Below are 27,553 nucleotides of genomic sequence, written 5' to 3'. Positions count from 1 at the left end.
GTTTATATTTTTAATGATTGAACTAAATGGAGTCCATTTAATCTTCACAATAGTTTGAATGTCCTCTAACAAGGCGAAACAATTGTTACGAATTTTATTGTTTTTTTTTGCTGTAATTTGTTTTCTTCTTATTTTTCAAATCCTCATCTGCACCCGATGGTGCATGGGCCACTGCATCGTATCGACACAGTATCTTTATCATTAATTACGTGAAGGCAAGGTGATTAGTCCTTCGCTTTAATTCGTATCAGTTCAGGGTTATATAAATAAATATGAAAGTAAAAATCACTTATACATATTTTTGATATTAATGTCGTTGTCGTTTGGTTCCAGGTGTCCGGCTCGGGGCTGTTCGAGCTGCGACTGAAGACGTTCACGAACGCGCTGGGCAGGGGGCGCGGGGGCGCGTGCTGCTCGGGCGGGCGCGCGCCGCCCGGCGCGCCGTGCCCCGCGCCCTGCCGCACGCGCTTCCGCGTCTGCCTCAAGCACTACCAGGCCAACATCGACCCCACGTCGCCATGCACCTTCGGCGACGTCACCACGCCCGTGCTCGGCGACAACTCGGTCAACATCTCCGACTCCGGCCGAGAGGGCTTCGTCAACCCCATCCGGTTCCCCTTCGACTTCGCCTGGCCGGTAAGTTACCCACCTAACTAACTTACAGTAGGCTGAGAGAATAGAGCGCCACACTACTCTGTCTTTCCAAACGTTCTTCACCTCTTCCGCATTCATGTTAGGCAGAGAGTATATAACGCCACACCACTGTCTTTCCAAATTCATGCATCTTCTAATACATACCCGCCGATTATTCAACTATTAGTATTTGACATACATCATCATGCTTAGTTTACCTCGTTCTTCTTCTGCTCCTTTTTCCAGCATCATTCGCCTCATAAATATTTTTACCTTTTTTTCCTCACCCATTCGTTCCACATATCCAAACTATCTCAACACACCTCTCGTAATTTTATAATGCCTATCGCATCTTTGCATTATTTCATTATATCACTATTCGAACAACTATTATAATATCGTTTTGCTACAAATCCGATCGCCTTTCGACTGCATTCAGTCTACTCCAATGCCTCACTTCAATACATTAGGCTTGAAACCAGGACTTCGTAGTTTAGCTATCGCTGATAGGTTTTTGTTTGCTATAATATTTCTATAATATAATACATTTTATTGAATCAATATGTATTATAAAACTAAATACACAGATCAGCGTGTAATCGTTATGCGCAATTTACTTAAATTATTACACCGATTTTGTATTGACAGCGATAACAGATGGTTTTCACAGAAGAGTTAGTTGTTTACCTGAGGCAAACCATCCCTTCCTAAGTTCTTGGCTCGAAGCGAGTAGGTACCGTGACATGTGACAGATGGCTCCCGTCCCGTCTTGGCTGACGGATCCTTACCGTACCGTTCTGGACTTTGAAAAAACACCTCCAGCCAATCGTAACTGCACTTCCTCGATAGGATTTCTACAAAACAACTGCTTCCTGCACTTTTTTTAAATGCGAACACCCTAATTAGTGACAACTCCACGAAATAAAATATAGATGCAATGGAAAATTTTAAAGAACATTTATAAAGCGATTAAGAATTTGACTAGTGTGGTTGTCAATAATGGGCAGAATCGGTGAATGTTACACATGTTTAAAGTGATCACTTAAACCAGCCTATGACGGTCGTCAGCCCCGTAAATGCCCAGACTTTCATATTCTTGTTCATCTTTGATGAGATGTCAAAAAATTATATTTATAAAGCGACTTATTATTTGTGGAGGTCCTCACCAAAACGTCCATTATAAATTATTTTAAGTAATCAGGAATTCTAGCTTGTAAAATTGTTACTTTTTGGTGCAATTTAATGATTTCATATTGACTTAACACAGGATTGGTCACGTTTTAAGTCACTTTAATTAAGATTTCTATACAATACAGTAAACAGAACAGATTGGTATTTAAAGAATTTTTCGTGCAATATTCGAAATGTAACTTTTTGCTGAGGATCTCCACATTTGTCTGATATACTGTATTCAACGTAACTAAATAATAAATAAATAAATAATCTTATACAACTAGAGCATTGTGAAATCGCGGTTAGTTTCCATTTTATTATTTTGACTAACCATCGTCTGAATTGTACAAATAAATAAGTGAAATTCGATCATTGGATTGCCCAATCAATATTTATGGTCGCCAATAAAAGCTTAAAGATATCAATTTTTAATTCATTACGTTACGATTCACTGTTTCGTCGTCTTCTTAGACTCACGATTTGACGAATAACGTTGAATTTTAAACCGTGTATTTTTTTCACAACTCGCTCGGCAGATGTCAGGCGGAACTATGTCTTCGGGCTTCACCGGGACCATGTTGTCAGGAAAAGGATTAACCTGTCAAATTTGTTTAGCCATAAGGTATAAATCCGCGTGCAACTGTTGCATTCGCAGTTGCAGAGCACCCATACATTTCCATTGAACAATGGTGCCTAAAACGAATTATTCAAATCATAAACACCACTTTTTAAAGTACATTAGTATAAAAATCAGATTACGTTTAGACCTGAAGATGGAAGCTTATCTTCCGAAACTAGTTGTCATGTGTTTTCTTTAATAATTTCAACATGTCTTATCCGCCTCCATACTGTAATGGTCAGCACGCTCGGCTACCAAACTGGAAGTCCCGGTTTCGATTCCCAGGGGGGGTCAAATAAATATTAGTGATTTTTTCACTGTAATATTTATTTAATATAACCCTGGGCTGGTACCTGAAGCGGAGGGCTGATCACCTTTCCTTCGTGTGTGAATGATCAAGATAAAACTGCGTTTATATGATGCAGTGCTCTATGCACCATAGGGTGCGGATAAGGGTTTGAATGAAATGTCTTACCACGAAGTAAATGCCGAAACAATAAATAAAATACATTAGTATAAATCTGAATTCAGAAAAACTTTCTACTGTTGACAATTTTTGTCCGGTTTTACGCAATTCTCTGAATCTTAGGATAAAATCAAAATGTTAATGTTTATTACCATTTTTACCTACGGAAGTGAGCAGTACCTAATCGTTGGACGTTTAGTTAACCTTCTCTCTGTAAACAGATGCGAGTCTTCTAGTAAAACTTTTCACGGGGTAATTATTCATTTCGCCGTTCGCGATGATGATCCCTCATTGTTGGTTGGTAATTTATCGGTTAAGAGTTCACTCCGGTTGTATGGATGCTAAATGAATAGCAGAAGTCATTGTGCACACACACACTCGCGCATCTAACGGCATCTCACCATTGTGGCAATCATAATTACCTGCCTCCGATTAACTGGCACTTAATTTCGGTCCGAAGGCATTAGGTATTAAACCGGATCATTAAGCGAAAGATGCTATAAACGTAAACCATCGCCATAATTACAGTCTTGCTCTATATAATTTTAATGCGAATGTAATATTCTTTTCTCCCATAATCCACATTGTAATGACACACTTATCGTGTACGTGGTCAATACTGTTTCTACGTTTCGTGTCGGTAGACCGTTGCGTGTTAGAATTTCCTTAAATTCTTGTAAATTGTATTTTTAGCTATCGCAACACCCAATCCGGGAAAATGAAATTCCACATTCGTATATTGTTTGACACAGTGAGCCCTAAATACGCTTGTATTAAATCTCTAATCATTGTATTGTCTAGTGTTTTGGTTCAATAATATAACTTGGAAACACCCTAACTTCTCGTATCCCCAGTAAAGTAGCAATTTACAATGTAAACTCTGAAGGATGAAGCATATTTGCCACTTGAAATAGTATCTTCCTCTTGGAGTTTTTTCTCCATTTCTTTAATATTTGTTCAATGTTCCTTGGCAAACATTCGGAAATGGTATATCCGCCTAAATAAATGTGCATCGGATGATATTTTCCCCTACTGAGATTTCCTTTGAAACACTAGACGTGTGGGAGAGCTTGCCGAATAGAGATTAATGACCAATACGGTAGCCAGTAATTGTATAGTATACGCTAGTAGTGGGAGTTTTTTTGCACAACTCGAAAACACGTGAAATATACTATCGTATTTATGAACGGAGGTTGTAGTTTTCTAGTTCACCAAACCCATTCATGTCTACAGTTTGTTTTATGGTTTTTAAATGAGATTAATTACAGAGTCGCGACATAAATTACAGACAGTTTTTTAAAGTCCAATCGTTCGGTATCCAGTCCCGTATTTAAATTACTGGATGTGTCCCGATTGATGAATTGTTTACATTTTTCCCTCGGTTTGACACTAAAGCCAGTTTCACACGGTCTGTCGCGCGGTTTACTAACGGGATGAATATCGAACGTTCACGGTTTCACACAACCAGGGAATGACGCCGCCGGGATCCGAACTCATTGTCCGGCGGACGTGCGGTACTAATCCTCCATCGTCCACACCTCACGACCGGGGTTTTGCTACAGACGTCATCTCCACATCTTTAGATTAAAAACCTAACAAATTGATATCGAAATGGCCTTGCGATTCGAGGGCTTATAATCGCTAGCCTTCCGTACTCGATTAGTTTTAAATTGAGCGAAAACACTAAACATCGAAAGCTTTATTCCGATTCATTAAATACTACGAGCTTGATCCTCGGTAAGACCACCGGCAGTACGGTGAGATCTCCGCTCCGCTTGGCGCCGTGTCAAATGGGCTTTCAAATGTCGACCGATACAATTGATCGCTATAAATAATCGACCGAGTACCAAAATGAGAAAATAGCGCGCTAAACATGGAATCTCTTTATGATGTTTGAACTTGTCCGAGGATTTAAAAAGACGTCTCGTCTATACGTAATTCATTGCGTAATTGAATGTATGTTAAGTCAGCCAAAATCTCTTTACAAGTATCTGTCGCAAATCCGGCGAGAAGCAGCTGTCTCGGAATTATAACGTTCGGTTCGTTTTTGACCTCTCGCTCACGACAACCTTAATTGTACGGGCCGCTGTCGGGCCTAAGACGTCTTGACTGCTTAATTGCTGTCGATCAATTAATAGCGAGACAGGACAAACCATCTGTCTAAAGAACGGGGAATTAAAGCAATGGGCCTTTTCCGGTCAGCTGTTGCGTCGAGTCGCTTCTTTAAATCTGCAACACGTCCTTCGGGTCGTGACAGAGACATTAAATGTGTTTGTCCACAATTTGTCTTTTGTTTCCGTTTCGCTCAGCTCCCTGCTACTGCGCACAATAATCGTTTTAACTCACTTTTCGTGTTACCGGCAGATTTCCCATTGTTTTTTGCGAGCCTTAGAATCGGTGAGCTCTATCGATCATGTTGTCCTGCGTCGTGTATTCCGTTTACCCGGAACTGTCGCGTAGATTTACGACCGCTCGGGACCTTTTATTGCCGTACCCGGCTCCTGACTATAGTCCACATTCTCTAGTCAGCGATACTCGATGATATTTTTACAACACCTCTTTCACGGTGACTCATTCCGGTACGGGCAGCTCGTAAAATAATAAATAATACATTAAAAAGCCCTTTGTGCGAGATCAGTAGCTATTTTGCTTTATTCGCCCCGGATAATAGAGTGACGATGGCTGTATGAAAACGGAAAAGTTAATCTCCACAAAAAGTGACAATGACCACTCATAAAGATGTTGAAACTTAATGATTATATGACTGCCGTAAATCATCGTCCAATTTCAGTGTGCTTCTGCATTCACTCGCAACAACTGACATTCCTCCGCTTAATTTCGGAGACAATTCGAGGCGTTTCTCAGTTCCGAATTAGCGATTCGTCTCGGTTTATTGAATTCCAGGTAGCGATGTTATACAATCGCAGGCGTCTCTTTATCTCGTTCAATTTTCCTAATGATGATTTGTGCCAATCGATTACTCGCTCTATCAAATCGTTAATTTACGTCGGGCTGTAAAAAATCTCAACGGGCGTTTCTATTTTAACTGAGGTAATTGATTGACAATTTTCCCCTCAAGATTTTGTGTTTCGCAATAATAATTAACTTTAATGAAAATGTGTTCCGAATTTCCTTCGATCAATTACAGTCATTACGGGGAAAGAGAAAATAATCATCGTGGCATACATTATACCGACGAGACTAGCCATGTGTTCTCGTTCCAGATGGGTTTATGGATAGGAAGACAGCACCGGCGGAGGTTGGGGATTATCCGTTTCGGTCGAAGCACTCGAGTTTCTACTACAGAAGGCCCATGCTTCGATCGTAACAATAATTCAAACGCTTAGTAAATAATCGGTATGACCTACGTTCCCCGAGTATTCGTCAGATGACCGCATCAATTCGAGATTAGCTCTCATTTTATGCATGTGTCGTGTCGTTCTTGTACGTATGTAGGTCCATCCTAGTAACAAGAGAACCGAGTGCTAATTGTTGCATCCTGTTCCCATGCCACGGACAAAAGTGTCGGTTTTCACATATTCTATTTATAATTATAATATTAATCTTTAATAATTTGTACGTCTAATGGTGAGAAGGATGCCATTATTGTTATGGGAGTATCATCACATAGGGAGAGGAGATTTAGCGAGCTCCTTAGTTCTGTTAGGACAGTCACACTTCTCGAGACCGGTTTGATGGGATGCTGTAAAGTCTGTAAGGTGTAAGCGGTCCAGCCACCCTCCTTACTCCACCTGTCGCTACAGCGAGATGCATCTCCGCGGAGAATTTCAGATCTTGTACCGAGATAGGATCGTCCATTCGGTATTTTTTATTTCTCATTCCTTTTTGACAAGCGCGCTTTTTACATGCGGTCGTATCTTCTGTATTCGTTAAATATTCCGAGATCTCACTATTTATCTTCCCAAAGGAAATATTCCGACATACCTCCGCGCCGTGTCATCGGGACGTTTTTATTTTATTCGAAAACGTTTAATTAGTTATAAATTGCCTCAGCCTCCACTGACAATTTTACGACACCATATATCATTTGCTTAAAATGTCACAAAAAAAACCGTTTGTCTTTGTTTGGAATGATATTATACTCGTTATGAGTCAGCCATTCGGAACGGACAATACGTATGGCTCCGTTAGTGTTTTTAAACATGGCATTATTAGCATTATCGGCCGACAAAACGTATTGTACGGTGCACTTTTATTGCATTGTCTCATTTAAATTGCGTTTCCACGGCTCCATGGCGTTTCTCGGCTAGATGCGCTCACCGATACGTATACCGGTGCGTCTGCGAATTGTTCGATACTCCGCGACTGGCTCGGCCCGGTCGTGAATAGGTTCACACGGCTCGCGACCGGCATTAACGATTCCTTTCATTTCGTGCTTTTTATTAATGAAAATATAGGAAGGTCACCGAACAATAAATATTGTCGATATTCAATGGCATTCAGAAAACTTTTTCCCAGGCTTCGGTAACAACGGAGTAAAGTACGTCTAATTATATATTTTTTTCAAAGCCGGGATGTTACGGAAACAGATACTGGCGCGTACTCTCTTCGGCCTAAATAAATGCAAAGATAGATATGCTTTAGACGAGCACGCTCTCTAGCTGTATACTAGCCATCGATACTAGCATGCTCATAAGCTAACCTGTTCAGACGATCTCGGAGCACGCCCATTCCACCCGCGCTACAGGTAGTATGCTCGAAAGTCGAATAATCTTTGAGCATACTCGAAATGAGCATGCATATGTCTAACAAAGTACATACACACTTGCTACTTAGTAGCAATTGCTCAATAGTCCCGTGCTTTTGCGCTTATAATAATAATGTCTTCGACTTGAACTTTTCCCTTTTCTCATTTTCCTCCCTCCCGTCCCTCTTCCAGGTATTTTCACAAATTTACAAATATGGAGTTTTGTAATTAGAATAGTACAAGTACTCATTTTGCGTAACTCATTTACGAGTATGTGTGTGAATGGGTGGATTGATGTAACTATTCCGTAAAATTCCCAAATTAAAAAATCCAACCCTTAAAGTCCCGCACGAAGATGGAGCGGCAAGTTAGTAGGTCAGAGCTGGTGTAGCACCACCCACTAGCCGCTGGCAGCCACCCCACGGACGGACAGTCCCCGGCTCGCGATGTCAGCTATCGTGGGAAGCTGCCACGGGCGCGGAATGCGTCCCCCATATTCGATTAACGTATTAATTCCAATTGAAATTTCGTACGGCTAAAATTCGCCGGTGGGAACGGCCGCGCGCATTCCGATCGCGTAGGAGCGCGCTGCTTTGAATACACCACGGCTTTTTAAAAGAACCATCCTTCTGGCTGTGAACCGCCAACCGCCGATGTGCGAGTTCGACCGCTCGGTAAAAGTTAACGAGTGGTCAAAATCGTTTAGCAGACGTTTGCAGACTTTCGTGTGACCCTTTTGGGTCGTTGCCGATGGACTGGCTTCGTATAGACCAGATTTTAGGTAACCCCGTGTCTCGCTGCACATTTTTGCCTATCAAAGCGATTGACAAACCTTTCCGAGTCGTGTACGAACGGAAACGAGTTTAAACGGACGCATTTTTTTAACTACCCGAGCTTAATTCTTCTGATAGGTCTGCTATCGTAGGCAATGTAGTTTTTTTAAATAAATTTTACGTTCATAAGATGTTTTTTTCTACATCAAGTCTTGTACCACTTACCTACCAAACACAAACTAAAAACAAGTAGATATTCGCGTTTTTGACTTTGTTATACCATCCTACAGATGTGCAGTATATAAATACATCGATATTTGTCCTCGAAATAGTCGTCCTAATTTTCAACTGGACATTCACCCAAATGATACACCAAACACTTAACTGTCGGGTGATTCGCAGAATAGACGTTCCCTACATAACAATGATAAAGCAAGTTGTCAATGCAAGGCGCGTCCTACCTCGAACGTTAAAATGGAAAGCGACCTGCGAAAATTCCGTTTATTATTTGTCTTGTTCGACACCCTTGGATTACACGTTGTTTCGCCAACACCTCCGCCTTATCTTAATTTATGTACGTATGTATCTGTGAATAAATTAATATATTTTTTTGTTATTTCATTAGGCGATTCACGAAATGGTTTCTAATGAGGATGTATTTTTTTCTTCTTACACATCATACGTGTCCGCTTTGAACCGCGCAACTAAAAAGCAGTCGGCAAACAAATTATTTTAAACAAACCGAAGACCACTTGAGAAAACATATTAAAGGCTCGTTCCTCTCGGTCCATCCTATTTATCCGTCCACTCTACGATGTGTGTCAATATTGATGTTGTCTCTCGAAAAGATCTCGAGTTTTGTTTCTTGTTTGCCTAAACATTGTCGGGCCGGTCGTGTCCGTCTCAGGTAGGTGACTATAGTAGTCTAAGAATGGAGATTGTCCAAATGGTTCGGACTGGCTGCGATACCACATTATAATATCCATTGGTATCTAATGAATTGTTCTGTAAAGAAGGGATGAATTCCAAATGAATCGCTGACTGTACACTTTACAAGTAAATTCACCCCAGAGTGCAGGGTACTGTCGCGGACTCGGACACCCTGACGTTGGACAGACCAGTTTGTCCGCCGACGGTCGGTACATCCACGATCGATCATCATAAGCGATTGCGAGTGCCGAGCCAAGCGCTGCGCAGACATTTCTTAACCCCGATAACCTACTAGTTCCGCACTGTTCTTTCCTCCGGAATATTTAATCTGATGTCTCGTTTTCTCTTCCACAGGGCACATTCTCTCTCATCGTCGAGGCCTGGCACGACTCCAATGAGACCTCACGATCCGGTGGTAAGTCCAGATTTTTTTTTAGTTTGAATTTATTTGAGGTTAAGTATTTATTGGAGTTTTTTTAGTGAGGCGTTACTCCTCTTCCTCGAGGGATCATAGCTCCTATCGAATGCGCTCTCAATTAAAATTCTCCGCTCGGATTATCTTATAAGATTCTTATTAAATTCTTGGCCCGGCTTTAATTACTGCGGGGTAGACGTATTATAATATGTGTTTTTATATCACGCCAATTAATAAAGGAATCTCCGAAAAGCCATTAATAATATTGGGAGAATTACAGCCACTCTACGCTTAGCGTGTATACCCTGGATCTTTCACGTTCCGTGTTAATATGCTTTGTATACTTTCAAATTCCTATAAACTTGAACACCTATTGCTTATTGCTGGTCTAGTGCACACAGATACAGTTACGCAATTATGCATTATTTGATATATAATACAAACTCGAGTTCTCTCGCACTAGTTTCAATTCCCTTCCCCATGCTATTCTATTTACGCATATATATTCGTACAGGTACTAAAAGCAAACTCAAATTAAAAACACCCGCAGCTGATGGGGAATTCGAGTACACCCCGGTGACATTGTATGTTCGCTCGTTAGACGGACGGTATTCTATAAAACCGCAGGGCATTTCAATCGGAAGCGATTCCTGAATGAGTCGGACGTTTCCTTCAGTCAACTATGTATATAGTAGTTGTGTAAAATCGAGCTGGATCGTACGCCATTTTATGGGGAAACGTCCTTTAGCCAAAAAAAATTAAGGGATTCGACACATAAAATACAAATAAATACTTGTATATATAAATGATAAGAATACTTATAAGATACACAATATTACTCCTTGCGTTTTTGATTTGGGTAGTTGAACTCAATTTTCACTCATGAATTATATGAAATTATAGTAACTTTAAACGCAAAGTGTAAATGCACTCACAAGTATGCATAGGCTATAAAACTTATTATGTTGAAGCCCAAGTAGGGCCATGATAAGTGATGTTGCATAAGCCGTAGCTAGATTTCAGAGTCACTTGGACGTTAAGTAATTCAAAATACACGAGACCCCTGCAGTCTACCTTCGCTGTAATGGGATATATTTATGAAAACTAATTAAATATATAATATTAAATATTTAAAGAATGACGGATGGGCTGGCTCAGCATATTGAATTCGATGTTGTTGTTACGTCACAGCCATTCATTGGAATAACGTTTTGGCATTCATTTCTCGCTAGCCGTGTCCTTTCACAGGGTGTCTTGTCGTGTATCGTACATATTGGTGACGGTTCACATTGGTCACACGGTTGCCAGTGTGTCTCGCATTAGGTATTCATCCGTTGTCCAGATTGAATCCGTTCGCTGCACGCTGCTGCTTCGAACTCTATACCGATATGCATTGAAACTCCTCTCGTCCTGGTATATGTTAGAGAGAGCCGCGCATTACCTATGCGAGCCTTCGAGTAATAGGCCTCGGCTGTAGAGTAGCAATAGTCCTTGGCTCCTTCGTTTTTAGTTTCGAACCGCGTAATGGGATCACTATCATCGCATATCCTGTTTGCGTCAGCTATTTGCCATTTGTTTGAATCTATTTACATACCTTTATCTAGCGCATTGATTCGCCTACTGCAGACGGTATCTTCGCACATTGCGAGTACGGCAATTATCTCAATAAAATCTCTCGTACACTTTCAAATGTGTCAGCTCCGAGCGTACATTGGGCAATGCAGTATCAGCAACACGTAGCACGCTGCGCAGTGTTTATAGGCCGGGCACAGGCCGCGACAGGTTGCCGATATCAACTTATTTATGACGAGACACACCGCGTATGACAATCGGACAAACCCGTTCCATGTGCGAGAGACGGAAAGCCTTGCTGCTTAGGGCTGTACCAGCGAACCAACACAAATGTTTAGGTCCTAACAAAAACGTTACATTTCCATTATATATGATTTTATGAAATCAGGAATTCCAGCTTCTATAATTGCTTAGTTTTGGTGCGATTTAATGATTTCATATTGGTATAACACAGTATCGGTCACGTTTTGTAGCAACTTAAATTAAGATTTCGGTAGAATACAGTAAAAAGAACGGAATTGCATTTAAAATATTTTTTTTGTTCAATATTGAGGACCTCCACAAACAGTCTTAATAATTTTTCTTAAAAAAATAAATGATTCATGGTTGATCTGCAATATTTTCTCTACCGCGTGAAATTCCGATTTATTCACTTACTAATCATGGCTGTTCCACTTTCTGTTATAAATAGGGATTAATACTTCTCTCTTTCTCTATTAATTGGATGATCTGGGTAACCTATTGTGTGCCCCTAATATCTGTGTGCAGCCATTACATCACTTACTAGTGCGTGTCAGTCTGAGCCCGCTCTTCGGCCATCTCCGTTCACCATTCGTTTCGATTTGCGGTTTCTTATTATTGGGATTGCTTTTTCTACATTTGTCGATTTGAGTTTTTTTTTCGTTTTTCGTTCCCGGTTTTTTGGTTTTCTCCATCACCACAGCGGGCCGTGATGTACGCATGGGTGTCGAACCCGAGACCTCTGGTCGAAACCGACTCGCAATTATTATCGCTAACTGACCGAAACGTCTCGAGTTATTTTACTTTCAAATTGCCTATTAAGTTTTCCGTTCGTTTTTTGGCACAATTTCGCGATCGACTTGCCCAAACCGCGGAGCCCGTTAACCTCATATTTTAAGCTTTTATTAATAATTTATCGAAATCAAATCATACTTCGCGTGAGTGAAAATAAGATACGATTCCAAACTTAGCCGGTTTTAATCGTAGGCTGTGACTATTCACGCTATAAATACATAATCGATATATTTTAAAAGCTTCATCTCTTTATTTCCGTCGATATATTTATTATATGTTAAAGAGTATTTTTAGGAAACGTTTCCTTACTAACTCCTTACAAAAAGACACGTGGATGTCATCTGTCACCACGTCTTCCTGGAGAAACCTTGCTGCATCCTCTTGTTTATACTGAGATTAGGTAGTCACATGTGGTTTTCCTCCGATCTTTGTGATCATAAGTAGCTTATCATATTAATTAAACACACAGGAAGAGGGTGTTGTAATATCTCGTGCTCTTGCCTCAGATGTCCCGCTATTGGACTTAAACTTGCCGCATATAGACCCACTTTACAAAAATAGAATAGTTACATGCTCTCCATATATGTATGTACCAAGCACAAGTAATGTGTTATTTTTAGTAATATTATTCTTATGTCTATATTCTTTAGCGTGTTCAAAATATGACGTTTGCTCACTAGATTTCTTTCTTTATACCTGCAGTACATAATGCTTAACGCGATGATTTATCGCGTATACGCGTGGAACGAAGAACTGGCGGAGAAAAGGTTTCACGCATCTGCTAACATACTGGCTACACAACAAATAACCTGGACAAACATTCCGTTTTAAGAGCCGCGTGCCTCGCCCTCCGCTTGCGGAGATTTTTCCCTGAAGATTCTTCTTATCGCGGACGAAAATGACCCTTACGCCATCGATACAAAAGCGTATATTTGCGCAAGTTCCTAGCCAGGTGTCAGTTCATTCTTTGCGCAAGATGTACCCCGCAACAAAAGAATTCCAACGAGAGACTTCTTCTATTGTAACGATTGTAACTTTTCTATTATTACGGCGATAACATTTTCTTTGGCAATTGTTTGCACGCGCACAGCTATTTCTTATTATATCCGAGTCTCCTACCCGCTTTCATTGAATGCATTTTCTCCGTTTCTAAAACGGCGAGTTTTGTATTTGAGTAATGATCCATCCTTGTACCCTGTTCCTCGCAGGGAGATCTGTCCGAAAACAGCTGTCGACGATGTTCCTTAATTTATCCCATAAAATCTCGAATGATTTATTTCGTTTTAGTGTCTTACAGCTGCTCGAGATTCAACGCTTTTGAGAAATAAAATCTACGTTAATTTTGAGTGACATTAAAAAAATACATATCGATGTATAGATTATATTGTTATGATTAGCGTAGTCGTAATATTCACCGCAAACGATCTCTCGATAATGAACGGCGAAAAATATTGCGGTCAGTGGAAATATTCTCATTAAATCCCCGGTCCGTTGGAAGTAATATTTCACGTGGAGACTTTGTTCTTCTGCGGGAGCCGTCTCCCGCGCTCCGCCCTCCGAGCTCCCCGACGCCCATTTCTGCTCTCCCGATCCCTTCGCTATGGCTTCCACGGAATTCTTAATTATTAATCTTTTTCGGCGCATTACCTAGTTCGGGAAGGTGAGCGCACCCACGATTCTTATAATTGGTTTTAGAGGTAATGAATTATCACGCGCGCCACGAAACCCATAATCATATAAACATATATCACTCGACCGGCTCTCTCCGTTTCTTTTCTGTCGGATCTAATTGGGTACAGCGATGAGGTCGCTTCTTGTGATAAGCGATATGCGAACCGTTTTTGAATTAATTTAAAAATCTGTATGATCTGTCGATCGCACGAAACCTCGCGGATAGGGTTGTCCCCGGGGCCCTCACTTTCGGTTTCTGTCCGATAACGCACGGAGCGCCCGCCGACCATGAATGGAAGCGAGATCGCCTATAAAAAGTCGGAAGTGGCCGCGGGCCAGGACGGGTAATGGCTTCCATCACGATGGAAGTTTCGGACGGCCACAGCAGCGAGCGGCACAAACGATACCGTTGCGTGAGGCGGCCAGCTCGCCGGCTCGGGCGGCTCGGGTCGGGCGTGTGGAGCTAGCCCGAGGCTCGTCCGACCGAATTATTATAGAATTAAGCCCATACACGAAGCCGGTAGCCGATGGAGATCTCGCCTCGAGCCAAAAGATCATATTCGGACAATAACATTTTATACGAATTATTAATGGTCTCGTTAGCCATTATAATATTATTCAAATCGATCCGTAAACGCTGACCATCATGGACACATATCCGGTAACGATGTTCCGGCACGATACTCCACTCCCGCTATTGACACGAACAAAATGTTTCTCGGGATCGGGCGAAAATTCTGGACGAGCAGTTCATCACGCTATTGGGAGTGATGCTCTCATAAAGATTAATAAACTAGTTTTTTTTTCGCTGGCGAGATATACGAAGATTCATCGCGCAATTTATTTTGTTATGCAGTCTTGCCGAGTATTATTTTTTATCGGGCGATTTATATTTGGACGATCGCGTTAATAGCAAAGTGTGGTTGAATTTTCGAGATTTATTATTCAAGCGTGATGCTTTTGAAACATCATTCCGATTGATGTAATTATAACATTAGGTTTGTAAGTAATGTCAGCTAATTATATCGATCGGGTATGAGAATCGTGACGTACTCGGTCAGTTTCATAGCTCACCCTTATTGCGGTGGCTGAACCGAGCGGGTTATTAAGCGCCCTCTACACGGACGATTCGAATCCGTCAATAGCTCTAGATATCGCCGTTGCATCGATGATTGCTAATTGTCAGAGAAAAATCTCTCATGTGTAGTATTATCGGCCGATTTTGCCAGTTGAATAGAGGTTTCGAGCAGAGCAGACGTTTTTTTGTTCTTACTTTTAAAAAGTATTATCTATAGAATCGTGCAAGTTCAAATAATTGCAGTAGCAAAAAAAACAAAGGGAGTATAAAGTGTTAGTTGCCCTAGTAATTCGACAGAATGGGAACTCTAAAACATGTACGTTTTAGAGTTCGAAGTCTTAGAGTTAGCCAGTTTAAACCTTGTACAAAATAAGCAAGGTAAATAATAAATGCAATCCCATCTAAAAAAACATGTACGTTCCAGCAAATCAAAACTAAAAATCGGCCGATACATATAAATCGCAAGCGGTTATCGTCCGTATGTTTTGTATCGTCCGTCTAAAGGGCGCTTGAAACAGTATACCGTCCGCCGCTCGCCACGCCCCCTACCTGAACTCCCGATCGCTGATCCGTACTCCCGTTTATTTTTATCTTCCTCCGCCCGCCGATCTCATCTCTACTCATAATTACATATTATCCCACAGCCTCCCCACATGCCTCCACGAGTGGTGCCTGGGTGCCGTACCTCTCGCCGCCCCAGACCGCGGAATCGGCTCAGCCGTGCATTATCTTTATATTTATTCCGTGCTTTTGAAAACCCCGGCCTTTGCCGCCGCCTTTAATTTAAATATAACACTACTACTACCATCACACCGTTTCCCTGCAGTAGGCAAAGAGGATGGAAAGCCCCAATTCTAACTTACTTCACATCCACATATCTAGTTATATTATACATGCTCTCCGATTACATAGACTTTTGAAACCACCAGATTTTAGGTTCTGATTGATCTAGTCGTGCCAAGTCTTATGGTCGTTCTCGTTTTTTTCCCGGTAACATTTGCCAACTATACTTTATTAATGGTTCTCTCGCTATCCGCCCACTCCTCATGTCCATTCCACCTAAAGAACCTTTCTTACATCTTGATGTTACAATCGACAGTGTAATATATAATACTCCATTTTTAACTCCTTAATTTACTTGCTTCGATCCAATCAGAATTATTGTTGTACCTATTTTTTTGACTTTTGTCTATTACCGGGATGTAAAGTAAAGTAATTATCCTGTTTTAGATATTGTTCAAATCAAATTCGTATAACCGGAAGGTGAACAGCGTGGGAAAGGAACTTGAAGTTAGCGCTCGAGGCGTATACTCGGGGTTCGCGTAACCCGCTCTTCCTTTTTTAAGCTTACAGGTTGGCGTGAATCGATGGGATGTTGCATGCGTGAAAACGATCTCCGTGTACCTCTTAATTATCATCATTGCCCACTTTCACAGAACGTCATTCTCGCGCTCTATCAGTCCATTTCTAATTTTATAATGTTTTAATAGGTGGTGCAAGTGGAACCCTGATATCGAGGATGAGCAAGCAATCGATCCTGGGAGTTTCTGACCAATGGCAGGCTGGAGAACACCGCTCTGCCGACTCCCTCAGGGTGTTGCGCTACGAGTACAGAGTGACTTGTGACGCCCATTACTACGGACAAGGCTGTGCCAGTCTCTGCAGACCCAGAGATGACAGTTTTGGTCACTACACCTGTTCGCAGAACGGAGAAAGGATATGTCTCTCCGGATGGCAGGGAGACTATTGCTCTAAACGTGAGTATTTCACACAATTTATTATTATTATTATCAAAATAAAGTCGTTTAAATTATGTAAAGTAACGTTTGAAATCTTGATTCTGCATTATTCACGATAAGCGAGCTCACCAGATTTAAAATGGTCTCGTTCGTGATAACAATATCCGCTGATCTTTCTTTCGTTCTGATTGTTCCATGAGAAAAAGTCCGTGCATTTTAAATTTCACGCGATCAATCAGCGAGTGCAATTAGATGGTTCGCCGATTAGGTGTACCCGAACATGCAATACCCGTTCGAAAAATAACATTTTCATTCGGCGCATCATATATCGAGCACAAATCGTGGACCGGATCGAGTCGGAACCCAAAAGTCGTGAGCGCCACCATTGAATCATCCGGAGCGTCGAGTATTAGTTCTCCATTCATCCGCGCTAATGAATTCAGTCCGCAAATTGACGCTATCGTGTGAACATTTTTAATTTCTCTTCCTCATTATCTTCTCCTGGGTCGCCTCTCCCACTGCCTGGCTGATTAATACACCAGCGTGACATATGTCGCTTTGTTGCTCATTTTAATCTCCGCTGTCGTATTTCATTCGCTCGAATAGAATTCACACGTAGTGGAGATTTGCGAATACACGAATTAAACACTCGTACTAGACCACTAATTGAGTTTTATTCCATTTCACACGGCTTGTTTCGAAAACTACAGATGTTTTCATAGACAGGTGATCACAAAAAGTAATCCGCTCTAAAACGATTCATTATTCATCCCGAAACAAATCAAAGGTAATTTTAATACTGTGTTGCGATGTCTTCACATTGTAGAGTGGACTGTGGGTGGTCAACATAGGGCAAATAACGCAGTTCAAACTTAAGGTAGAAGCAATCTCATCCCTATTACACAGAAAGTAATCGGTTGAATTGTCTGAAGTCTATTCAATCACAGCTACATCCCGTCCGTTCTTTATGCACTCCACCTGCTGTTGGCAGTTGCCAACCCTTGTACCTTACTGGCTGACCGCTGTTGTCCGGCGACGATTCAGTTCCCACACTGCTTGCGGCCATTAAGCCGCTATTACAGCTGCCCGCTGGAGCGCTCCGCAGCTCCTGTTATTAAAAGCCATTTTTGAAAACGCTTTTCTCCAAAAACGCGATGTTTTTGCTGAGGTTCCGAAACGGACGCAGACGTTTGGCGTGATCGGACCGCATTAAACCCTTTCATACGCCTTCCATATCTGTTTGCTTTCCGTTCGTGCGAAGGATTTCACTCTATTTCGTTAATATTATAACTACACACTGCATTATGCATGCAATATTTAATATCGGATCTTCCTTTTTATTACTTGATTATTACTTATATTTGGTATTATTGAAAAGTACCAAAATAAAGGTACATGCACGTATTGCCAACGAGTAATTTGAATTGCTAATTTTTGGGATTGTGTTATATAAGGTACCTTACCTACAAACAATGAACAAGTATCAAAAAGTATGGGGAAAATATAGTAAAAGGACATATAAAGCACGAATGTAGAAAAATATTCGCAAAAATAGTAAGAATGTGCTTAGAATAAAAGTAAATACTATTGTTAATAGTATTAGTAAATATACATAAAGTATGACATGGCAAGAAAGAAATTAAGACACTATGTTAAGCATAGACTTCTTTAGGTATCGACAGTATACTAAGAAGCAAATATGTAAAAAAAAACATACTGTTCACATAGTTTTTTATACGCTCAAAATCGGTTCAAATAATCGGATATGCTCGTAAAAAAATAGAGGAAGTAAATGTTATAAAAACACATCATCCGGGAAAGATATCTTTTGAAAGTAAACAAGGAGAGACAAAAAATGATAATAGTGCCTTGTGCACATGTACAGGGTACACCTACCGGCCGGGTGTTCCAGAGGGACTATTGGTAGCTAGACAGACGCGGCGGCAGCGTGGGAAGGTTCCTCCACCTATTTCTACCTGCTGCGCCCGAATTGGAGCAAAAAACTCCTCCAAATGAGATGTTACTTTATTTTTCCTGTTTGAATACTTAATATTCGCATTTCGATTATACTCTGAACTCTGAGATTTTTCTTCCTCTGTTATACACGAGTGCTGTCGATGATTGCGCGATAAATACCATACCGCACTTAGCGGGACCGAGAAAGCTCTCCTCCAGCCGCAAAGAGTTCAAAAAACGCATTAAAATGAAACATCCGAACCTCCATCCGGTGGTTACCTCGGTACCTGTTACCTCCCCTCCCCACTCGTCCCATGGCAATCTTAATTGCTTGTTTTAGTTTTTGTCTTATAGCATGCAGTTAATTTTAGAACGAGTCGCTTCTCGTCTCCAGTAACCGCTTGTTGGGCCAGCGAGTGACGAATCTACTAACCGCCGAAATTACGACAATTATGAATTTAGCTCTGAAAGCCATCCACCGAGACTTTGACTGTTGAAATATCAAGTATCACCAATCGTTTCACGGTGGCATTTTATATTAATCAAAGTTTTCATCCATCTTGTATCAATTCCATCCGATCATAAACCACCCGATCTTGTGGAACGTAAATAGATTTCACTATCGACGTTGACTGATTTATGTCATATTTTTGTTTAATTTTTTACTACTTGTGCAACATAAGTGTCTCGGGTTAAATTATTACCCATAGGCTCATTTTTCTATCGTCAGCTCGGTTATTAATGTACAATTAGTATATGAGCTTGATAAATAAATAAATACTTATGTTTGAAAAAAAAAATTACGTGTCAGTTTTACAGAAGTTAATAAACAACGAATATTAGTAATAATAATTTTTAGTGCTTTTAGAATCAGTTCTCAGACTGAGCTCATTTTAAACGCTAAAATAATAAATTTTGTTTGCTTGAAGACGATGTATTAAAATTCGTACCAGGCGAAAATAGTATGAGAATAATGCATAAGTCAAATTGCATAATTTTCTTTAACCCAATCGAATTTTAAATTGAATCAGCCAGCACCTGCTAATGCCCATAGGTCGGTTTTGTTCCAGTGACGTCACCGCACGTGGCCCGCATCATCAGCATGTTTGTACGACAAAGGTTATCAGGTCGTATTTTCATGGCATTATGTCGAGTTCTCGCTCGCCCCGGCCTGGCAGTGTATACCTTCATCCCTTTGGTTATAAATGCAAGGGTTACAAGCGCGAGCAGCTGTGCATTAGTTGTAGTGTGACGACCTCAGGGCATGAATGTTGGATTAAATGTCGCGACTCGATATGGATATCAGCTACATCGATCTTGTACAAAAATTACCAGAATTATTAAATAACATAGCTAAAATTTGCGATTCGGTATAATATTGATAAATATTCATAAATACGTGTTAGGTATTAATATGATCGAATCCAAAGTTCTAGCCTTGTATAATGTTTGCATTAGAACTAGTCTCGTACGTTGTTAGCACAATTACCCTCTTTGAAGTCCCCTATCTGCTTTTTGTACCTAGGGGAATACCATACATACATAAGTCTAAGCGAATAATGCATGTTGTTTGTAACGGTCTTTTTGTGTTATCACAACCGTTATATTTTAATCAACATTTTTTCCAAAGCTTACTTTTTACTTTTAGAGAAAAAGATTACCGACTTACAATATTATAGACACGCGCAGTTATCTATAATTGCTGTATATAATCTGGCCTTCACACGACTATAATTAGACCAGACGAATATTCATGATCTCTATCGGATTATGCTCTTTCTTCACCTTGTACCGGAATGAACTCATATTTAAGGACGACAGTGAGCTTGTTGTGTTTCATTTCGGATTCCTAACTCATCTGGTGATGGAGAGATGAGGGTTTCATCCTCGTGCCGACCAATATAAACAAAGAGAACGTATCTAAACAGTAGTGTAAACTTCGAGGCGCGAGACTGGAGCACTTGGAAGTATTTTGACCTAGGAATGCGACAGATACTAACCAAAACCTTGTTACGTGTGTTTTAGACGCTATTCCAAATACCGTTGATGAGTAATCATAAGTCGATCGTAAATAAAATATCACGCTATGATCCGTTTCATCAAAAGCAGGGTGTAGCATTAAGTAACGCCTTGCTGCATCACAAAATTTAAAGATGCAATCAGTGACTGTTGCGAAATGCAATAATATTTTTAGCAGAATTTCATGCAGACTCCTGCCACACACGTGCTACGGATTTAGCTCGAATCTTGCCCTTTTTTTCGTCGAGTCGTGTTTTATTTTTCCGTCTGCCTTTTAAACTGAAATTGCTCTTCTTTCTCCCGAGTCAGTTAACTGATTGCGTGCTCTTTTTGTCCACAGCTCGATGCCTGCCTGGATGTGATTCCGACCACGGCCATTGCAACAGACCAGACGAATGCATGTAAGTACACTCAATTATTTGTTTTTGCAATATTTAAAGTATGTTAGTACGTAACTACTCACCGGTTTCTAGACATATCGTCAGTACAATCATTACACCAGCACGCAAACATTATACACGACTATTCACACCCTTACACCCACACAAAATATTCACTTAGTGCATTTTTGACCGTGCTTAATACCAACATAGATTGTCTCGACGAAAAGTACGTTTAGAAACCGGTAGAATAAATTATTAGTTGACCCTATTAAAAAGTTCTTGAAATGCCTTAAAAATCTTAAATTGTCCACAAATGCTTCAAAAATAAGAAAAGGTAACAATATTTGTTTGTTTAGTTGATAAATGAAAGTTTGTGTTCTACTGTCACAAAATACAAGTTTTCATTGTCTGGATGTGGCGTCAAGCGACAAACGGCATTGTGCAAGTCAAAGGTATATCGTGTTGATAATACGTACCTTCGCTCATAGTGGTGTCGGTGGAGGCCGTTCGGAATCACCTGCCATACCATGCGCATACCTACCAGTCCATTCGTAAATAATATCCTCAGTCCATAACTCTCATTCTAATTCCGAAGGCGTAATTCCCTCGCAGCGTGTTGTCGTGCGCAATTTTTTCGCAGCCCCATACCGGTATTCTGAATGTTGTAACGAGGTGCATAACCCGAGGTTGCAAAACACGAGAATCGCGCTCATTCCGATCAATATTAATCGAGTTTATCATTATCGATCTGCGGAATATGTCAATCCCTATCGAATGGCGCCCGTTTTTTGTTCTCTCAATTCGCTTGTCCTTCTCTGTGTCTCTCTCTGCCTACCAATAGCGAGTTTTACGCAGGACTCCTGCAAAACCGGCACCCGTCCTGTTTCTTATATTTATTTTTCTTATGTCCCACTGTTCCATTGATCAGATACGTCGATAAGACCACATTGTTGGATGTTTCATTCAACATTTCCTACACAAGTATCTTTCTTAGCCCGATGTAATATAACTCGCTTTTGTTTTACTCAGTATTCGAGTACGTAGACAGACACCTTTATTTAAGTCTTTCGTATGTTGTTATGAATGAAATAAAAGACATATATCACGGAAAAAAAGCAGATTCGTTCGTATTCTCATCTTCCCTAAATGTGTTTTTCATTGTCTACGATGTGCTCTACTGGTTCCCACTTCCGCTCGTCATAGACATTGAATACGTTAACGATCATCACAAACAACGTCTTCGACCCTCCGCCTTTTTTCCGCGTATCAAATCTTTACAAGGGTGGTCTCAACATTTACCCTTCTGTTATTGTATGCTAATGAAGCGTCAAATGACTTGAATAATTTTTTATTATTATTTTGTCCGAAGATGTATTACAGACTCACTTTTATTTAAACGAGAAATGTAAACAGTTAGATATACCAGGTTTTTGGCCTTAAATTACCAATAATTAATTGTATTTTGATACATTTGAATAGAGGGGTAATAGTCATTGCTTATATTATAAAATATCATGAGTAGTTTTTTTTTAATGAGTGAAGTCTTCGTTGGCGCCCCGGCCCACTTGACTCACTTCCGCGGCACTTGTATTACGGCTACTTCAACTAGAAGCTTCTTAAACACTCCAAATACCGTGCAGTAAGTGCGTTCGTCAGCCGAAATCGGAGAATTAAGTTGAAATACTATTTTAATGGAGCCATCTTCGATAATTAAACTTATTGCGGTCAAAATATCGTTTAAAAATGATCGCGACGCTCAATTGTCGTTGCAGCGTGATCGGCAATCGCTGGATCATTGATCGATGTAGAAGGTTCTGCGCGGCCTCGCCTTGACCCCGGCTCGCCGTGGGAACGCGCGCCCCGAGGAGCGACTATCCTTTTCTCTCCGCATCGAACCGTCTGTGGCCTGAGAAAGACGAAGACTGGCAGATCGCGAGGAATGCTAAATTATTGCGCATCCCGAAATGCGCGCGGACTTAGTTATTTATAGGTCATCCTTTTCGCTTTGTATCGACTCCGCGGTGGGCAGGTCCGAGGGGAGGCGGTGGTCGATCGGCTCCGCCCGATTCTCTCCGTCATTTTTTTTATTTCTATGCATCGTCAATTTTTAATTATAATAAGCGTATTTCGATGCATTTGGTAATATATTAATTTGTTTTTTTTCTTCACAGATGTCATTCGGGATGGGTCGGCCGATTATGCGACGAATGCGAGAGATACCCAGGCTGCATGCACGGAACCTGCCAGAAACCCTGGGATTGCCTTTGCGACGAAGGTTGGGGTGGTCTTTTCTGCAACCAGGACCTCAACTACTGCACGAACCACAGGCCTTGCCAAAACAACGGAACTTGTTTTAACACCGGCCAAGGATCGTACACTTGCGCTTGTCCCGCTGGCTTCACCGGGACAGATTGCGAACTGGAGGTAGACGGCTGCTCCAATCAGCCCTGCAAGAACGGCGGAACATGCAAAGAAGGCGGTTCCCATTATCGTTGCGAATGTCCCGAAGGCTGGAACGGCGCCCATTGCGAAACTCCGTCCCGCACCTGTTCCGATAGTCCTTGTCAATACGGGGGAACTTGTCACGTGAGGCCCGGCGGATATTCCTGTTCATGTCCCGCCGGCCGCACGGGAACCGATTGCGAGAGAGAAATGGACGACTGCGCTTCCTCTCCTTGCCAGAATGGCGGCGTCTGCAACAAAATGTCGGCTGGCGGCTTTAGCTGCAAGTGTCCTACCGGTTACGCGGGAGACCGTTGCGAAACGAACGAAGACGATTGTCACGGTAATCCGTGCTTCAACGGTGGTACTTGCGTAGATTTAGTCGGCGCATTTAGATGTCAGTGCGTTCCCGGATTTATAGATCGACTGTGCCAGACCAAAGTGAACTTGTGCTTGACTCTTCCGTGCGCTAACGGCGGCACTTGCACGGACTTAGACAACGACTATCGTTGTTCGTGCCGCGCCGGATTCACGGGTAAAGACTGCAGTGTGGACATCGACGAGTGCCTATCGTCCCCTTGCCTCAACGGAGGTACGTGCATAAACCGAGTTAACAACTTCACGTGCTCTTGCTCCGGCGGCTGGAGCGGCTGGCGGTGCGACGAGTCTGCGTACGCAGAGGGCGCGGCGGCCGCCGGCTCCGGGCGCGCGGGCGCGGGCAGCCTGTCGCGCCAGGTGGCCACGGACGGCGCGCTGTCCGCGCAGCACGTGGCGGCCATCGCGGCCATCGGCGTCGGCCTGCCGGTGCTGCTCGTGTGCGGGGCCGTGGTGGCCGCGTGCCTGCAGCGGCGGCGCAAGCGCAGGAGGGCGGCGGCCGACCGGGAGGCGCGCATGCAGAACGAGAGGAACGCCCACGCGTCGCTCTCCAAGCGCGACCCCCACGTCATCAAGAACACGTGGGGCAAGTGCGTCAACAACGTGACGGCCTCCAACAGCCACGTGTCGGAGCTCTCCGAGTGCCAGAACGCGCACAACGTGAGCCTCGCCGAGTCGGAGTGCTCGGGCAAGGGCGGGGGCGGCGGCGCGCTGTCCCGCGCACGCTCGCACAAGCAGCTCAACACGGAGTCCGCGGCGCGCCTGCTCTCCGCCAGGCTCAGTCTGCTCTCGTCGGACTCACTCTGCACAGCGAGGTAACTATACAATTCCTTACAACGATCGCCACCTAACGACGACGTCTTACTCTCGCTCTCATCTTGTCGCGACCCCGTTCGGCTTGTCTAATGAGACCCTTTCTTTGTTACAGTGACGCGTCCCTCGTGAAAAGGCCTACGGAGAAGGCTTCCGGCATCTACGTGATAGAAGACCACTACCTCAGGCCGGATCCCGGGACGTTTGCCACGCAGGTCTAGCCGCCGGCGGGGCCCCTAGACTTAGTGACACTGTACATAGAGACTGCCAACTTGTAATTATCGAACTGTGAATACGCGAAGTGAACAAAAGACTATTTAACAAATTGAAACGACTGCGCGCGGTGTCGCGACGGGGTGACGGCGCGGCGGCGGGGCCGTTCAGACGGGGGAGCGCCTGACGGGGGAATGCCCGACGGGGGAGTGCCTGACGGGAGAGTGCTTGACGGGAGAGTGCCTGACGGGAGAGCGCCCGACGCTCTTAGTTCGAGTGACGAGAACGACGTTCGCTAGTTCGTACTGGGAAAGTGACTTGGAGGTGAGGTTCCCGGCCGCTGACTCCGCGTACAGACTGTACAGCTGCATAGACTAAACTAATTTATTTTGCATGTCTTACCCGCTAGTTTTTCACGGAGATAATGTTTAGACTTAAGTTGTATCTATGGTTAAATCCAGGGCTGTGCGGCCCCGTGCCTCGTGTATATACATTCTGTAAATATATTTAGTCCCGAGTATAGAATGGATGGGCTCATTAGCCTGCTATGGGGGGTGACCGCTGTTAGCGCCCATCTTGCCTTCTTCCCACTTGGCTATCGACCACAATGTTATCATTCAATTAGACTATTTACTTCCACATCATATTTATTCGCGATCAAATTTTGTTTAAATTAATATGTGTATCGATCATATACACAGCGTGTTTCTTTTTTTATGTTGTAATCAATTATTTCTTGTCACGAAAATTTACGTACCAATTTTTTATAATGATTGTTATTCTCTAATCTCGGTTCTCCACTCATTTTATTCGGTGCAGAATCGAGAATTATTGAATGACATATTTTGTATTGTTAAACCTCTGATATATTTTCCCGTTTTTTATGTTTATAAATTTGCATGTAAAAAAGATTGTAAATTTGATAGCGTTTTTGGAAGTTGGCGGCAGGCGCTATGATCTCAGACGAACCAAAGTGTTTAAATTTCGGTTAGTCTAACCCCCCGACTTAAAAAGCCCCGACATAAAAACGAAAGTGAACATTTAAAAATGATGTGATCGTGTTTTCTTAAGATTAAAATTTTAATTTAACTTTTTTTACTAAGTCAAGTCCTACTGAATCTCATGTGAAACCTCTCAATAACTTTCCTTTGCTTGTCTAACTGAAATGGATAAGTTTTCATGTATGTACTGTGAATTTCCATGCGGAACGTACCATTGATAGGTCTTAAATAAATACGTATTATGGTATTCAGTAATACGCATTTATTAAAAATATATCGCAAATTTTGGACACTTTTTCCCATTGATTTTCACCCTCTTAAGAATAGTATAATGCGGACAAAACTTAATATTGACTGATTGTATTTTTATTATTTTTTTCCATCAAACTTTTTTTATGAAACAAATTTTTACGCTGTTTTGTCGATTTTTTTAAACAGACGATTTGTATTTGTATTTTTTTTTCTTCTTTTGAAGGCATCGATGTTGGAATGTATCTACGATTGTCGTATCGCTAAACCATGTTCCTGATATGTTAATTTTAAGTAACTTAATACGATTAGTTAAGTTAATGAAAACTAAGTCATTATAAACAAAAATTATATCTAAAGTTTTATTTCCGAAATCGCGACATCCGTTTTTTGACAGTGCTTTCTTAAAAAAAAACAAAGTATTTTCATTCCAAATAATTAATTACTTTGCCGTTCGGGTTTTATGAACGAGTGTTATCACAAATCAAGTCAGTCAAAATTATATACACATAAATTGTTATCAAATTATTTCTTGAGTTTAATTATTTCCGATACTTTGATGTATTGGATGTCCGAAATTTCAAGCCTTAAAATTTCAAGGATCAAATTTCTCAATTTGTACTTAACCAAATAGATATTATATCGAATCATTATTTTTTTAAATCCATTAGGAAACTGTTACTAAATTTTCATAATCAATTCCATTTAATAAATTATTATCGAATCAAAAGACTTACCTGGTGGAACCTTCATGAATTGTGAATCGAGCCTCTTTAGCGGTATTTTGACAATACAGATAAAAAAAAAAACAAACCAAAAAAAAAAAACTATAAAATGCTAGCATTTTGAAAAAAAAATCTGCTTGTCAAATTACCGATCGAGCCGATACGATGAAGTCCGCTTTTTGAAATAAAATAAATTATTATATCCAGTACTCTTGTAAAATAAATGATGGCCAGATGTAGACATTTTGTAATTATTTATGTAAATATTGATTAGTCGACACATTGTCGCAATCGAGATCGCTAATTATAGTATTTGTAATTAAAAGAAAAATATAATTATATCAATTATCAAACATCATTGTGTCCATTTTTCATTTTGTAGTATTCCCAACTCCCATGTCTATTGTAAGGGATTTGGGGAAGAGTTAAATTCTTTAAATCTGATTCTTGTATCTGACGGCACGAAATCAACCCGCCTCTTGTATTATTATTTATCTTATCATTTCCTACATCTCTATAATGTTTGTCTTCTTATTTATTATTATTTAATTATTTTTTGTGAAAT

The 27,553-nt window shown here is 41.4% G+C and overlaps 1 protein-coding gene across 1 annotated transcript in view; it reads left to right on the top strand.

Moving 5' to 3' along the window:
• Positions 1–25,054, top strand: part of LOC148308196 (uncharacterized) — a 35,999-nt gene extending 10,945 nt beyond the window's left edge. The window contains exons 2-7 of the mRNA XM_088262142.1: positions 334–636; positions 9,657–9,717; positions 16,564–16,830; positions 21,128–21,188; positions 23,342–24,802; positions 24,916–25,054. Of these exons, the coding sequence (XP_088118268.1) occupies positions 334–636; positions 9,657–9,717; positions 16,564–16,830; positions 21,128–21,188; positions 23,342–24,802; positions 24,916–25,021 (2,259 nt within the window). The 3' untranslated portion in view covers positions 25,022–25,054. The remainder of the gene's footprint in view (positions 1–333; positions 637–9,656; positions 9,718–16,563; positions 16,831–21,127; positions 21,189–23,341; positions 24,803–24,915) is intronic.
• Positions 25,055–27,553: the final 2,499 nt, after the last annotated feature.

Source organism: Brachycentrus maculatus, unplaced genomic scaffold (assembly GCF_059751285.1).
Source record: "Brachycentrus maculatus isolate JH-2025_06_01 unplaced genomic scaffold, ASM5975128v1 h1tg000173l, whole genome shotgun sequence".
In the NCBI taxonomy this organism is placed as follows: domain Eukaryota; kingdom Metazoa; phylum Arthropoda; class Insecta; order Trichoptera; family Brachycentridae; genus Brachycentrus; species Brachycentrus maculatus.
The sequence above is the reverse complement of the archived record's forward strand: the minus strand, read 5'-3'. Positions and strand labels throughout refer to the sequence as shown.